The sequence below is a fragment of the Mytilus galloprovincialis genome, chromosome 14 (assembly GCF_965363235.1).
Source record: "Mytilus galloprovincialis chromosome 14, xbMytGall1.hap1.1, whole genome shotgun sequence".
Lineage (NCBI taxonomy): Eukaryota > Metazoa > Mollusca > Bivalvia > Mytilida > Mytilidae > Mytilus > Mytilus galloprovincialis.
Window position 1 is genome coordinate 42,733,389 of NC_134851.1, and position 18,309 is coordinate 42,751,697.

The following is an 18,309-nucleotide window of genomic DNA, read 5'->3' on the forward strand; positions in this document are numbered from 1 at the left end:
CTTGTACATGTAAGTTGTTTAGCTTGTAATGCTGTTGAAATAGTTCAAGGGCACTTAATTTTAAGAAAAAAAAGCAGTTGGAATATGGGTAACAATCCAGATATACGGACCTCTCAAATACTTATTTGAATGGTTCTTTAACTTAAATATAGTGTGTCTCTTTCAACAGACGAGTCATTCGATTTAACATCCGCGTTTCGATTCGGAATCTCTAGATATCCATAAATCCCGTAACGCCAAAGACAACCCGTCAGATACAACGGACAGTGAATATAGAAGGGATGGGGTAGTCGTTTTATATAACCGTTTAGTATGTATGCCGGGCTACACGACAGCCAAGAAAGGTTATTATCATACTGTGACACATGTTTACATGTATATAAATGTTTCAAACACACTAACTGATACAACCCCGAGACGACTAGAAGGACTTAGATACTCGATGTTAGAGAGTAACTGACTCTTTCGTTGATTGAGTGGATTGGTTGTGCCACATTTGGAGCAGGATCTGCTTACCCTTCCGGAGCACTTGAGATTACCCTAGTATTTGGTGGGGTTCGTGTTGCTTAGTCTTTAGTTTTCTATGTTGTGGTATCTGTACTATTACATGTATTTATCTGTTTGTCTTTTTATTTTTTAGCCATGGCGTTGTCAGGTTTTTTTTTTTAATCTATGAGTTTGACTGTCCCTCCGTTATCTTTCGCCCCTCTTTTGTGATCGAAGTTTCAGACAGAGCTTTCCAGAATGTCACTTTGGATAGCCTGAATTTAACTTAATTTAAAATTAATAGTTATCATATTTATCATATTTATGGCAAAAAAACTTGTTCTCTTCGATGGAGAGAAGTGATGAAAAGTGAATAATATTGTTTACATCAATTTATAAATATTATCAGCTTTACTTTGAATAATCGAGTTTGATTATTAAAAATATGGAAACCTTAAGGAATGTATATAAACAAATTAAAAACATATAAATTAACATGAAAAATCTGCTGTCGGCGATGCTTTTCATTGCAGCAAACCAGTTCTTCCATGTAAGGGGTACATTTGTATCAATTATTAGTTTAAAATCAAATTTCGCTATTTTGGAAATGACTATTAGGAATAGGTGATTTTATAATGGGTGCTTTTTCTGAGTTTACTTTCACCACGTTCTGAGCTATCTGACCAAATAAAAACATAAGATGAATAGACAATTTAATCGAAGGTCAACTTTGCCAGAGAGAGAGTTGGAAACTTGGCTTCAAAATAGTTTCTTAATTATTAGAATAAATACCAATAGCATATACTAGTATATACACTGATGCACTGTTCCTGAGAGAGCGGGAAACTTAATTTTCTAAATAGTCACTTTAAGTATGAAAATAAAGGTCAATAGCATATACGCACTGTGTAACAGACAAAATTCGTTACAAAATAAGTGTTTATCGTAGGTATGTGTACAATAATTTACCTTGCAAATGATATATCATACAGACAGTAAAGATACAGTACAAATTGTAGTGTTTTGACTTCGCTCAATTACTTGTCAATGTTTTTCATTCTTGTATGTTTTTTCACACATACCTCGCACTGCAGGTGTCCAATTATTCATAGAATAGATACATCTTAAATACTTCTCTCATAATTTCTATATGAGTAACATTTTTTAAAGTATACTGTACGGCAATATAGTCTATCCATTTCAGTTTTGTGCAAAGGTGATAAATGGGGATTTTATTTTTAATAAGAAATGGGGAACAGTTTTTTCTTTATAAGAGGGTCTGGATAATGGTTGTGCATTTTTATATATTCTAATTTTATAGCAATATGCCTCCCTATATAGATATCCCATTTTATCACACTTTGTATACTTAGGCAACCAATTATTCTTAATTTTTTTATTTTTTTTATTTATTTCTTTTTTTTTTGGGGGGGGGCTATTTTTCAAAAGAAATAGGCTTTTGGGGCACTTTTTTTTCTATTTTAAACCCCATCCAGATCCTCCCACGTGACCTACGTACGGAGGTAAACATTATGATAAAGGACGTTATTCTAAGGCTGACTTAAATGTTTTTGTGACAATCATTTTCAGATTTTTATATAGGGCTTCGATATAGGGCTTCGACGTAACACAGATACTAAGTACATCTTATTCAGCTTCACAATGAAACTGTTTACTGCAAGCAGATGACGGATCTCAAGAATTCTTAACCCTTAACCACTAAACACCATTAAACAGTCTTCTGTCAAAGCAGTCAGATACCCATATTCTTTTTCAATTCAGCTGCAGACGACAACGAGGGTTTTTTTTTTAACGACATGGACTACACATGAGGGTCTTGAACGGATGGTAGACCTGCAGATCAACCACTCTATCTAATTCAAACCTTTAACAAAACTTACAGTAAAGCATGCTGTACTACGTGATACTCAAAGACATAACACAGATTACACACATATTATGAACGCATTCCATTTTCATTTCTAACTACAATGCAAATCGTTGTTATTATTACTTATACAACACAAGAAATTGTGCCAAAATATTAATTTAATTCAATCATGAGTGTTGAATGTTTGTTATCTCAAAACTGTAACATCCAAACGCATTCTGTCCTTCAAACTATTAGGGAGCTACCATTTGATATTTATGGGGTGGGGGGGGGGGGGGGGGTGCTAGGATGAAATTAGAAAAAAATAGGCAGGACAGGAGTTTTGAGTTAAAAAAAAAAGGCAGAATGAGACACTTGCAAGAAAAAAGTCAGGATGACAATTTAGGTAAAAAAAAAAGGCAAGACAATTAGAGTAAAAAATAAAAAGGCAGGACAGAGATTGCAACTAAAAAAAATGCAGGACAAAATTTTTCATCCTAGCTGACGTGTTACAGGACATATTAAGAAAAAAATGGTGGATTGAACCTGTTTGTTTTTGGCTAACCAAACCTCAAAGATGTCATACTTTGATCTTCTCTTAAATTACTACAGAAGTTCGCGCGAACAAAAATATGTTTTTAGCAGGGAATGGTATTCCTAGAAAACAGTTGATTTACACTATTATACATTGACCGTGGTTTAATTGGGAACACTAACCCGAATAATCCAGTCGTTAGCATGAAAATGCCACTGCTCTACGAGTAGGAGTGATCAATAACAGCGAGGGCCTGACTGATTATTTAGGTTTCCAGGACGAGCTAATTGTGTACAATAGAAATCATATCAATCATGCCATATTACTATTGCAATTTATACAGATGATAAACGTTTCTATTTCCAAGCCCAATGTTAAAGTTACAACATATATCATTGTGCTTAATAAGGAGACGTCACGTGTCGGTTGTCACAGTCTCAGAAGACGTTTTTAAATGTAGTTAAAAAAAATAAGCACACCGTGCACACGTTGTATGATAGGCAATGAGACAGCTTTGAACCAAATTGTGTCAAGTTAAGAAAGTTGTTTTGTATGTCAGATTTCACTTATTTCTTATGAAATTATGCACGAATTGTCTAGTCTCTTGAATAGACCAATTGGTCTAAGTAGTTCATCGGAAGTTATTATAAGCCTGTACACACATGTACCGTCAATTTGTATCCCACTTGCAGCAAATTCATGTATGTTAGATACAAATGTTCATTGAAATGGAAACCCTGTATTGTTGTAGTTCGGAAGTTCTCTCAAATTACTCCTGTTTCTTCCTCATACAATGCAAACTGGCAGGAATGTATGGATGTTTAACGTTAATAGTGTAATACCCCAAACCGTTTTAGAAGAAAAACATGTTTGGATGATATGATGTCTGCTTTGTACATACATTACACGCTAAGCAGGACAATGTTCTCGTGCCAGCTTTTATGAAAGCTAACAACAGTCTAAAGGAAGAATTGTCCCTTCACATAGGGACGACATCAAAAGATCAATGTAAGATAAAAAAAAAAAAACTTAATTCAAATAGTTTGGGGTGGGGGGATTGAACTGCAGCAAGATGTGGTTATCCGACATTGATTTTTACATATATCCATATGGGTCAATCAATTTTTCCCAAATTAAGTTAAGAGGGGGGTGTGGGGGGTCAGTGAAAAAACTATGTGAATTGAGTTTTTTATCCTTCATTGAACTTTTGATGTCGTCCCTTAGACGCAATGTTTCGACTTTGAATGGACTCATCTTTGTTCTTACTCATAAAAGACAAATGGTAAATCAAAGCAGCCAGTACCAACTTGTAGATATGTTCATGACGTCAACGAAGCTGGTGTTCGAATCAAAGCAGCCAGTACCAACTTATAGATATGTTCATGACGTCAACGAAGCTGGTGTTCGAATCCAACACTTCTCACAATCGAAGTAAGCAAGCAAGACATTAAAACAGAACATTGAAGCTAATCATACAATTAACAACAAACACAGACAGATAGAAGCTGTGCAACAACAATTCACAAAACCATGTCGAAAAAAGTTAAATTAAACAATGCTTGATATTACATATTAATAATCTAATTGGGTCAAATATAATAAGTTCTGCGGGTGCATTTACATTGAATGTTAATAACGAAGACGATTTGGCTCTTTAATCTTCAAAGAAAGTCGCAGACAGCATGTCATAAAATTTATTGATTAATTATATAGTTCTATGCAAGATACTTGTCGAAATTTTGTGTTTTGATCATGTCAAGAAATAATTTCTTCAATTTGTAAATAACATTACACGGATTCCTATTTGTTTCCGTGTGTTACATTGTGTTAAAATTAATTACAACAGAAGGCGGACATCTTGTTAAACAGACAAGTAATAACATCTTATAAATAAATTAGAATCTGTAGTCATATCATTTATTCTGTCAGCTTTTTAAATTTGTAACCTTTTGTCAAAACATTGTTGAAAATAACGACATCAGCACCTCAATTGCCGTAAATGGTCACCTTACAGGTCGTAAAATGACAAGTGGCAAGAACGGTTGATATGAATTGTCTTGTCATATCTCATCATGTTAAAGGCCACATGTTTATAGTTGATGAGTTTATTCAGTTGTGAGATAAGATTGTGTTTCATATAAAAAAAATACTACTATATTAGGACAAAAACTTTATGCGTACACTTCAACTCAGATCTCTAAATCAGGGCTTTAAAACTTGTTCAATTGTGTTTTTTTTTTCTGTACCAGACTACTTTTGATTTGCTGCTATAATACAATAATGCTGCCATTTTCAGTACTATTGACCATTTCGTTGTTGCAAGTTGTTATTGGTATATGAAGCAGATGTGCCCAGAAAGAACCAACAACCTTCAACAGGAAACTATACATTGTTTGTCAATTAAGCATGCATGGGAGTCGAAAGCACCTGAAAAGTACGGAGGTTTGAACTCACAACGTTGAACCTCAGTACAAATGACATGTGTCGATACAGTACGTCATGCGCTAGATGGTCCATGTAACCCGGAAACGTTATGACGTCTATAAAATATACCATCATCAACAAGTGCCCTACGGCCACAAACACATTTTATTAACCACCGACCAGGCCAGTCATATAAATTCATAATGCGTACAAGTAAACAATCAGAGGAGAAAGTTCAACAAAGTGCGTTGATGAAGACAATCGAGAAAAGTGGCTTACACATGAAAAAGGGTGTGTTGGAGCGAGAAAGTTTTGAAATTTAATTCGGCGCAGATCATCGCAGTGAAGATTCTTAAACAGTATTACACTTTTTAAAACCCGGAAATCATAATTATACTTAACGTAAATGCAAGTGATTCCCTTATTGATTGCTCAGTTCTGGTTTTACGAGTGTTGAAAAGCCGAAATGGCAATCTATTGCCAGGGAGGGATTATCCGTACCCTTTTCTAGTGACAGTCCAATTTCAAGCCATGGCCAAGCCTCTGATCACTCAATATGGTAGATTTGTTGGTTAATTGTTTCTCGTCTTGAATTTACATGAAACATTTCCCACATGACGTTCAGCAAACAACAATTCATCAATAAGAAATAACAAAAAGCACTGTTTGTTGATTTTCAGTGTAGACCTTGAAAACTGAATTTCATGTTGGCATAATTGGGAAATTAATTCGAATAATGGCAGGCGTACCGTAATTAGTCCACCGATCGAATACCGAATGATCAACGATTGATACATTTACTCGATATCTCGATATAGGCTATAGGCCGTCGGAGGGCACAGATTTGTTCAAGTTAGGTTAAAAGTAAAATCACAAAAATAGACATCTGTCGTACTTCGTATAATGCAATCACTTGACATTCAGTGTCTAATGTGATCGGGATTAAGGGCATACACTTTTAGAATGACCCACAATAGGGAGGCGTAACACAGTGACAAATGCCACGATAACCTGGACATTATAGATAATACAGTGGACAGTAAAGTCCGAACTTAATTGCATACTGTGACAGTAAGACGTATTACCTGACAAATTTAAACGTTATTTACCCGAATTTAATATATTATCAGACCCGATTAAACAATAATTGACCAACACTTTACCTTAGTTTAATAATTGACCAACACTTTACCCTACTGTAGAAAATTTTTCTCTGAGGTGTCAATGGTTAGTAAAGAATGAATTATTTTGTTCTGGCTCTTGTATATTTCTGAACATGTATCAATGGGGTTAGAAGACTATGTCAATTATATTTACATGACCAAAGATATGGATTTTCAGATTTTCATAATGAATTCCCTCAAATTCTAAAGTCTTCGAGGACGATACATACTATTATTTTCCAAATGCGCTTTTTAAAATTGACTTCGTTGTCTTGTCATTTTTTTATATTTTTTTTTTTTTGTATTTTGCCAGCCTGAAAAATGTCTGACCTACACATTTACATATTTTTTTTTTACATTATTTTTCAGGACTTTTTCTTTTCATTCTTAAGAATCAATGGAAAACCCCATAAATTGTAATGTAATTTTGATATGATAAATAAAATTATGTTAAAACACTTTACAATTAAAAATAGACATATAAAACATCCTATATACGATCATGTGAATTAATAAAGCGGTTTTGCAGGCGTACCTTAAAATTAAACACCAAAAAACAAAAAACTTTTCATATGCAATCGAATCTGGAAATCCTAAAACATCTTTCAGGCCTAAAAAATACTCACAATTCCTACCTATTTTTGAGTGCCTAGTTGATTATCTTTAAAACAAAGGAACGCCAGGAACACCGAAGTGCAACAAAAACAAACGCCAAAACACATAAAAACGAACCTATTGATAACAAGTACCATATTCCTGACTTGTTTCAGGACATTGAAAAACAAATGATGGGGTGTACATGGTTTAATGGCATGACAAACCTCCCGCTGTATGACAATGTTAAAAAAAATAACGCTTTTAAGCACTACGTGACAGAAATACAGCCCAGAAACATGCAAGAGCATCCATAACAGAGAAACGCACAAAGAACTTGTATATGATAGTCGACACAACATGCAAACCGCAAAACAACAACGAACATGGTCCATCAACGACAAACACCACAGGATATCAAAAGCAGTGACGCGCTTACCGAACTTACATGCAATCTCGAACTTTAACCAATTTTTTCACAATATTCGTCCAAACAATTAGTTTCATGACAATGATGGTGTGGAAATCAAAATTTTTAATTTTCATTTTTGGACAAACACTTCATTAAGTCAGACGTTTCCCCTGTGTAAACCAGTCTTTACATTTTTCAACAAGCACCATTTATTATAAGACGGTTTTCCCTAGTATAAACCAGTCAAATACAATTTTGAAACTCCGAAACAGTGATAATGCTGCTTTGCCAAACTTCCAGAAACCACTGCTTCGGAGTTCGTTTAAAGTCAACACATAGCTCTACATTACATATAATTGTGGTTTTAATTTGCAATGACATTTCTATATTTATAATTAGACAACAATAGACATTCTGTGTCAAGTTTATATATAATTTTTCAAGCTCTAGATCGTCCATGATCTACATACGTTATGAATGAATTAAACTGAGAATCAATCAAAGACGGCTGCCATAAATACCAAATTCTCTAAAAGACATAGCACATTAAGATATAAGTTAGACAACCCCTGGCAAGGTTCCTATATTTAAACAGAAATATGTGTCAAGATCAGTCTTGTTTAGAGCTTTTTTTGGGGGAAGGGGGAATTTTAGATCTCAGAAATGAGACATAACAATGTCAGAACCCCAAAGTAGTCATATGAAGCTAATTAGATATAAGAAGATGTGGTATGAGTGCCAATGAGACAACTTTCTCACCCAAGTCACAATTTGTTAAAGTAAACAATTATAGGCCAAAGTAGTTCGTCAAGCATAATATAATTTGAACTTGTAATAAATAAACATTCGTATACTTAAAACAAGTCTTAAATTACAAAATCTTTTTTATCCAATTTAAATCTTATTTTAAACAAATTCAGTGCTTTGATCAGATAAGATTTGTTAAATTAATAATCATAGATCTTTTAATAGATTGATTGATGGGGGTTTCGTTCATCTTTGAAGTCAGGAGTACTTCTTTAAAAACAGAGGATTAATTACGTATACCATTACATGAAATTAAAATAAGTATATTAATGCAAGGGCGTGTTCGATTTTTTTCAAATTAGTTTAAGTGTACGTTATATGGAATGTCGATTTAACTATATAAATTAAAAACCACCCACCAAAACTGTTCGGTAAACTTTCAAGATATTTTGAAAAGTAAAAATAATTCCGGTATTTTTTTTTTAATTCTAAACAAGTTTCTGGCCCTCTCTTATGACAGAAAGTTACAACCTTAGCCTTTAAACTATTATTGCATATTACAACTGATTTTTTTTTTTATTTAATAACAATGAATAAGCATAAATTCACGCGTTTGGAACAATTGCTTTTCAATAGAAATAAAAGAAAAACTTTATAAAAACGAAAGTTAGGCCTGCTTTCCAATAAGGCCACACAAACAATGTAATAAGGTCACACCAAAATGTTGAATTAAGAGTGTCCACCTTAAGAAAATAGGGAAAGCATTAATGCCTTGTTTTTAAATTTATTATTTTCTAATTACTAGTAAGCAGATGAGTTGACCTGCATTATTCACTACCAAAATGCCAATATCAACTTTATGGTTGGGCTTTTGAGGCATAAAACTAGGGGTAGATACGAAAACCCCATACACACGTATTTGTTTATTTTGGCCTAAGAAGGTTAAGTACAAAGTGATAAGTTAACCCACAAAAACGAGGCAGTAACATGACAGACCTATAGTCGATGATTTACTATTGTAATATCTCTGGTTAATTAAATCTGAAGTATATCAGTATATGAGGGCTTTATTAAGTCTGAAGGTTTACCCTGTTCATGATGGACGGTCTGGCTTTATTAAGTCTGAATGTTTACCCTGTTCATGATGGACGGTCTGGTTTTATTAAGTCTGTTAATGATGGACGGTCTGGCTTTATTAAGGTATAGAACCACTAATTCAGGCCCGGTCGGAAAGAATATACAAGAAAGTAGTACATATTTTAAACAAAATAGTTCCTACGCATAGCTGTATCTTTGTCAATAGCGGGAATATTTTGGTAGTTTTTGTATCAAATGAAAGCTTGGGCACTTGGGATCACGCAGAACCCTTGTTAAAAGTTTTATTTGAATGATAAAGAAGTATATGAAATTTTAATAGGAGGGCACATTTGGCCTGTTGTTCAGATCAGACTGAGTTCCTGTTTTTGTACTATCAAACTTCGGGGAACCAGTACGCTCTAATATGCAATAAAAGGTATGTTGATTCTTTCAGCACAAGTCAGGATAAGGTACAGTTTTAACATAAAATAACTGCCACTTTATTTGAACTTAAGACAAAGTAGCCATAAATGCTTGAAATTGCAGAATTTAACATAGAAAGCAATGGGGCTATGAATTAGTGGTTTTATACCTTAAGTCTGGATGTTTACCCTGTTAATGATGGACCGGTGCTAAAGTCTGAATGTTTACCCTGTTCATGATGGACGGTCTGGCTGAATGGCCTGAATGTTTACCCGGTTAATGATGGACGGTCTGGCTTTATTAAGTTTGAATGTTTACCCGGTTAATGATTGACGGTCTGGCTTTATTAAGTTTGGATGTTTACCCTGTTAATGATTGACGGTCTGGCTTTATTATGTTTGGATGTTTACCCTGTTAATGATTGACGGTCTGGCTTTATTAAGTATGGATGTTTACCCTGTTAATGATGGACGGTCTGGCTTTATTAAGTATGAATGTTTATCCTGTTCATGATGGACAGTCTGGCTTTATTAAGTCTGTATGTTTATCCTGTTCATGATGGACGGTCTGGCTTTATTAAGTCTAGATGTTTACCCTGTTCATGATGGACGGTCTGGCTTTATTTATCTGGATGTTTACCCTGTTCATGATGGACGGTCTGGCGTTATTAAGTCTGTATGTTTACCCTGTTCATGATGGACGGTCTGGCTTTATTAAGACTGGATGCTTACCCTGTTCATGATGGACGGTCTGGCTTTATTAAGTCTGTATGTTTACCCTGATCTAATGGACCGGCGCTAAAGTCTGAATGTTTACTCGCTTGTTATTATTGTTTAAAGCGAACATTAAGGTTGTGCTAGCTGAATGTTCATATTATAACTGTTAAAAAGATGAACATTCAGCACCAAATATTTCATTTTTTTTTCGTGACTGAGTGATGTATGCTGAACATTTAGCGCACATATTTCAACTATTTTTTCTTAGGCTTCTGTTGTATGCCTAACATTCGACGCCAAATTATTTCAGGCATTTTAAATGGATGACTTGTGTATGCTAAATATCCATCGCCAAATATTTCAGACATTTTTTTCAGTTCCCTAAATTATGAATATATTTAGTTGAAACATATTTATTTATAGTGGATTGGGAAACAAGTTTTGCAACTTATAAATCCCTTTCCACTTTGCGGTAGCGAGTGCAGCCTTGTTGCGGCATTAGCCTACTCTTTTTCGAAATCTACAAGAGTGTCTTTTACGTGCAAGAGATATGGCTCTCTCTTAAAACGGGTCAGCAATTTATCGTCCCATCGACGGACTCTCATCGTTTCCTCAAGACCATACTCGCAAATGGTGTCAAGGGAGAGCCGAAAATTCAGTCCCTGAAATTGTCATCCCGGAATGGGAATTGAACCAGGAACCTTTGTGTTAGTAGTCAGTCTATCTAAATTAATACGTTGTTTGGCATAAAGGACTAGGAGCGAAAACTAATAATGGACAATGGGCTAGGCTATTGGAGTAAGGACATACATTTGATATTTAACAGGTCATCTCAAAGGTTTTCAAAGCACATTCCATTGAAAAAACTTGATACATGAACCTTATAAGTTACCTTAAACGTTCATGGTATGCAACATTGCTCAAACTAGTGCATGCGATATCACGTTCACAATTCATGAAATATGCACCACTGGACTTTAAGAAATGCCGAAAAAAATCAACGTAACCCAATCTGTCTCTTTTTTTTTCCTTTTTTCACTTCCAATTAAACAGCCGAAACCAAGAAAAAAAAAACTCTAGAAAAAATATTTAAAAAAAAGGTTTTACTATCTGACATTTTTGCATTAGAAATGAAATGCCATTCATAATTTCTTGCACAGATAATTGCCTGTATAATAACAACTATTTATACAATTTGATATTTTTTGCACAGTTTTGATGTTTGATCAAAATTTCATGAATTTGTTATCATATTTTACATTTTCATAAAACTTAGGCTTTATCTACATCTTCATTAACATCGTAATCATTATTTAACATGTAAAAAATCTTGATCAGAACACGATAATGATAAATATTATGAAATTATTCCGTTTAAGAAGTGATTGATGTCCTAACCAATTTATTAATTTATACGTATTTCAAACGATGCCACGTGCCGCACGCGCTGTCGTTTATACTCAACGATACGATCAGAGTAGTTTATTATGTACTAATTCAAAAAGAATATACAAAATATTGCGAGATTATTAATTACATTTCCTCACACTAAATATTTCAGCAGGTGTTGGTTATCATTATCATTTACATCAGAATCTATTACTCGTACTAATTTCAAACATTTTATTTGGTGTTTTTTTTTTTTATTTATTTATATAAACATATATATTCATTTAGTCTTTTTATATCAATTTATTTTCTTTTGACTGAGCGAGCTACATGACAAAATTGATACTGCTTCATTTATTTCGTTTTTATTATTCGGGTAAACATTCTGTTGTGTTATCCGGGCAGACTTCCGATGCTCTCTTGTTTTTCGAGAGTGTTATCCAGGTAAACATCTAGTTAGCCGGGTAAACATTTTCTCTTGTTTTCTGGGTAAACATTCTACATTTTGTATTTTGTTATCAGGGTAAAAAATGTCTCTTGTTTTCCGGGTAAACATTCTACATTTTGTATTTTGTTATCAGGGTAAATATTCTCTTTTGTTTTCCGGGTAAACATTCTACATTTTGTATTTTGTTATCAGGGTAAATATTCTCTCTTGTTTTCCGGGTAAACATTCTACATTTTGTATTTTGTTATCACGATAAACCATTATCACTTATTATCTTAGTAACATTAACTCTTAAAATCAGGGTAGAAAAAAATCTCTTGTTATCCGTATAAACATTGTCTCTTGACAGCAGAGTACACATTCTCTTTTGTTATCAGGGTAAAAATTCTCCCTTGTTATCGGAGTAAAAATTATATCTTGTTATCAAGGTCAACATCCCCTATTGTTAACCGGCATGGTATAAACTATCTGTTGTTATACGGGTAAACATTTCATCTTATTATCGGGGCAAACATTCCTCAAGATTGTTATCCGAGTGACTTTTTCAACACAACACATACACGTCAACGTTTTTTTCATTGTCTGTCTTCAAAATATTGGGATAATGCAGACTTGATCTCAAATTTGTAGTTCCCGTCGTGATTTCAAAAAGTAATCGTGAAAGGTAATACTGTCACGTACAATGCACAAGAAGAGAACGAAAAGGATAAGATTATTCACTTCCTAGATACAACTTTAAACGTGAGACAGGTGTAAATTTCTTCTATATTGTTTCACTCACAGGGTCAATTTTGAAAAAGTTAAAACCTCCTTGAATCGGAATACTAAAGAATCTTTATAAAAAAGTTTTAAACCATTTCATTAATTTTACATATTTTCATAAATTCAACTTTCAGACTGACTGTTTTCAGCTATACATGGTTTTTTTTTGTAGGGGGGAATTGCATCAAAAGACATCTTCAACCAAATTCATTAAATTTTATTTTGAAAGACGTTAATAAATAAGTTTTGGTTTGCTTAAGAATGCCCTACTTGTACATTTTTTGAATAACCAAACCCCCACTTTTTTTTATTATTATGTGTTGAGCTATATTTTGCGATTTCCGTCCAATGTTCGGAAATGAACCAAAGTGTTGTAAAACCATTAGTATATGGCACTGATAAGTTTAGCAAAGACTGCATGAAGGACAGACTTTCAGAATATTGTCCTGGAGTGAAAATAGTTTAGGAGAAACCGACATCTTCCAACACAAATGAATGTCCTTATATTTCAAAAAAAATAACCAGATGCTCCGCAGGGCACAGCTTTATACGACATCAGAGTTAGAACCCTGAACATTGGGGCAAGTATGGACACAACATTCAAGCTTGATACAGCTCTGAATTTGGATTGTGATTAAATAGTTGACACAACACTGGTTTCTGACACATAATGAATGTGGTCTAAGAACTTAAACTTAAAAACTTTAAATTTTAAATTAAACATTACCTATTATGGTCCAATATCCAAAATCTAAATACATGGTTAGATTCAGCATATCAAAGAACCCCAAGAAATCAATTTTTGATGAAATCAAATAAAGTTCAAATTTTGGACCCTTTAGACATCAATGTGGACCAATTTGATAACTGGGCCCAAACATAAAAAATCTAAATACATGGTTAGATTAAGCATAAATCAAAGAACCCTATATATGCAATTTTTGTTGAAATCAAACAAAGTTTAATTTTGGACCCCAAAGTGGACCGACTTGAAAACTGAGCCTATAATCAAAAATCTAAATACATGTTTAGATTCAGCATATCAAGGATTCAATTTTTGTTGATATCAAACAAAGTACCCCGATTTGGACCAACTTGAAAACTGGGCCCATAATTAAAAATCTAAGTACATGTTTAGATTCAGCATATCAAAAAACCCCAAGGATTCAATTTTTGTTGAAATCAAACAAAGTTTAACTTTGGACCACGATTTGGACCAACTTAAAAACTTGGCCCATAATAAAAAATATAAGTACATGATTAGATTTAGCATATCAAAGAACCCCAAGAATTCAATTTTTGTTGAAATCAAACAAAGTTTAATTTTTGACCCCGATTTGGACCAACTTGAAAACTGGGCCAATAATCAAATATCTAAATACATGTTTAATTACAGCATATCAAAGAACCCCAAGGATTCATTTTTTGTTAAAATCAAACTTAAATTTAATTTTGGACCCTTTGGACCTTAATGTAGACCAATTTGAAAACAGGACCAAAAATTAAGAATCTACATACACAGTTAGATTCGGCATATCAAAGAACCCCCAATTAATCAATTTCTGATGAAATCAAACAAAGTTTAATTTTGGACCCCTTGGGCCCTTTATTCCTAAACTGTTGGGACCAAATTTAAAACTACCAAAATCAATCCCAATCTTCCTTTTGTGTTCATAAACCTTGTGTTTAAATTTCATTGATTTCTATTTACTTATACTAAAGTTATTGTGCGAAAACCAAGAATAATGCTTGTTTGGGCCCTTTTTTGGCCCCTAATTCCTAAACTGTTGGGACCCAAACTCCCAAAATCAATCCAAACCTTCCTTTTACGGTCATAAACCTTGTGTTGAAATTTCATAGATTTCTATTTACTTATACTAAAGTTAGTGTGCGAATACAAAATGTCTTCGGACGACGACGACGACGACGACGACGACGCCAATGTGATACATTTGTACCAATATACGACCAAAAATTTTTTAATTTTTGCGGTCGTATAAAAAGGGTTTGATGCATACCCTATAAAAGTTTCGCAAATTTATGCAAGCTTATTATTTTCTTTTTTACAATAGATTAAATATTGCATTAAACACAGCATATATATCAACTTGAAGAGAGATCCGAATAATTTGAATTTCGGAACTATTCGTAATCTATCTCTCCCACTCGAATGTAGCTGCGGAATATAAAGACTTGAAACGTATATTGGACTGGTTTTCTGTTAACTGGGGTCAAAATCTTAATATCATCTTAATATCATGACAATCTTCGTCTGCACTTATTATCGTCTGCTCTCTGTATCAATATCTGATGCTTTGTTAAATGGCATCTTTAATTGATACTTACTTAAAGACTTGAGGGTATTGGCAGAATTCTCAATATTTGTTGTACCTGTATATCTTATCTTGTCGGAGTAAAGATTTATTGCGAATACAATTGATTCTAACATGCAAAGTGATGATGGTGTATTTAAAATTTCCACACTCTTTGATAAACTTTCGGTAATCGCGGTTTACAAGACATATTATGCCAATTAGAATACTTTCATGGCATTAAAGATTTCGTAAGATGTAAAAGTGTCATTTCTTTAGATAGTTTAAAAAATGAGTTGATATTGGAGGTGAACAAACACTGAAAGAGCAATGTGATGAGGCCCCTCATGGGGGGGTCCTAGTAATCACATAATCACCATTTTTTTGCCAATATAATCACATAATCATTAAATATTTGCTTATCTTTAGTAATCAAATAATCATAAACTAAAAATACAGTCCTAGGTAATCAAATAATCATGAAATATTTGGCTTAATAATCAAATAATCATTAAAATAACGGCCAAGTAATCACATAATCAAAAACCCCATGAGGGCCCAATGTGATGTGTGGTCAGTTTGTCAGAGACCATTAAGAACCAAACGTTTCAATAATGGTTAAACTAATTAGTGATGTGGATAAGATTGCGTATGCTTCGGGATAGCTCTATATCTAAATAATGAAAATTTCTAAAATTTACAATGGTTGCCAATACGATATTTAACATCCTTTATTTACCGCCACATTAGAGAGCATACACAGTAAGGTTAAGGTTAAGTGTTTTTATGTTCCACACTCACTCAGCAGGTTGATGTTTAACATTCGTATACATGTATATGCACGTAAACATTGTTCTTTCTATGACAATGTTAATATAAATAGGAAGATATTTTCCAAACAGGAAATCTCTCATTTGGTACTACGCACATTTCTGTACAATTTTCTGACACACTGTAGGTCAGATATTTAGACAATTGAGGTCACATATTACAGTTGAAAGGATATGGGATTACAAAAAATAAATTCCAGCGCGTGATGAGGAGGCGTCCTTTTTGGCTGATGATCGGAATGGGAACGGAATCAATGCTTCGAAAGTGAAAACATTTTGCCATGATGATCACAAATAACAGAGACTAATTTCAAAAATTACAAAAATTGAGTTGTACCTGCCTTGACTCTGAGAGAATATAACGTAGACTACTTTAATTTGGGGACAACCATTTAATGTTCTTGGGTGGGATGGGTGCAAATATGTATTTACACTTTAGGCCAAATAAAAATATATGTGTGGTTCCAGTAACCCTACCGTCCCTACTTTTTCGGCTTAAAAATAGCCTACCCTAAAGATTTTATTGTCATTTTTCATTAAGCACTGTTAAAGTCAGAATGTTCCTCCCATAGACTCAAAGTAAAAAAACCCATAAAATAAAAAAAAATTCCCTACCTACCTACCCTAACTTTTTTCCAGATGTAACTGGAACCACACATACTTTTTTATTTTGCCTTAATACGCAGAATTGTTTTCATCATTTTGTGTTGCAGAATCTTCATTTTCATCATGTTTTATAAAATGTTTTCATTTGCAGCTCTAACTAGGCAAGGCTATTCATTTTCAGTATACATCTGCCCCTTCAAGAAACTCAAATTGACGTTCTCTAACCGATACCTGAAAGAGTTCAACCTTATTTTAAATATGAACGATTTTCTTTTCTGTATAACATCTTCTGTCTGTATATATGCGTCGGTGTACAATAAAATGTGTTTAACCTTATTTGTAAAAGAGGGGCGAAAGATACCAGAGGGGCGAAAGATACCAGAGGAACACTCAAACTCATAGATCGAAAATAAACTAACAACGCCATGGCTAAAAAGAAAAAGACAAACACACACACAATAGTACACAAGACACAACATAGAAAACTAAAGGACTAAGCAACACGAAGTTTACCAAAAACAAGGGGATGAACACAGGTGCTCCGGAATGGTAAATAGATTCTGTACAAATGTATCATATGAACAACCTACCTTTCTGTAAAATCTTCTGTCTGTAGGGGTCAGCCAGTGAACAATTCCATCTTTCATACCGGAACTGGTAATGGCATTCTATCACAGATATTCTAATGGCTTCTAGCAGAGCTTCCGCAATACCGGTACCTCGCCGGCACATTCTTTTCTGCTTCTTATGTAAGTTTAACATTTCACAAAGTTTATCTTTTTCTATCATATTTGTTCTTTCTTCAATACTATTTTGTTCCCAGTTTGATAAAAAAGATATTATTGGATCCCGAGAAGTCAGCCTGAAAGTTAAAAAAAAATGGTTAAATATTAAGAATAGCTGTTTTCTCTTCGGTGATTCTGAAAAGTACACAAATTGCTCTTTTGAATATGACGGGTTACCAAAAGCAAAAAGTACATGTTCTGTTCTCCCTTTCATTAAATCTTCGTATTGATTAAAGACTCCATGGGTTGACTAGGGGAGGGGGTAGATATATAGTAACCTTTTATTTCTGTACAACCAATGAGGGTCATTCGTGTGGATGTGTTGGATGTACAAATACGTAGCCACATTTGTTCTGAATTGGGACGTTAAATATGACGAATCTTGAAAGTGTGAATACCATTCAGTCAATTCGATCCATAATCGCTGAACAATTCTTTGAATGTCATTTAATGTGGTAGACGATGCTATCTGTTATAAATATTATTTATCTCCTTATCTAAAACCAGGTTCAGTTGCTTCTATGTCAAATCATTCTTACGATTTGTCAGACTGTATCCTACACACTTGCAACAACTTCCAGCATATCGAAGAGGGTGATCTTAATTGACCTTTGATCCCCTTTATCATCAAAGGACCAATCAGTATGCAAAAGAATGTTAGTAGCGATAAACTAAGTACTTAATGACAGGTAATTATCAAAAGTACTACTTGATTATTAATGAAAACAAG

At 33.8% G+C, this 18,309-nt stretch overlaps 1 protein-coding gene across 1 annotated transcript in view; it reads right to left on the minus strand.

The window, feature by feature from the left end:
• The window catches only part of LOC143058927 (protein Wnt-9a-like), a 45,843-nt gene that overhangs the window by 13,505 nt on the left and 14,029 nt on the right, over positions 1-18,309 (minus strand). The window contains exon 2 of the mRNA XM_076232401.1: positions 17,385-17,656. Coding sequence (XP_076088516.1) covers positions 17,385-17,656 — 272 coding nt within the window. The remainder of the gene's footprint in view (positions 1-17,384; positions 17,657-18,309) is intronic.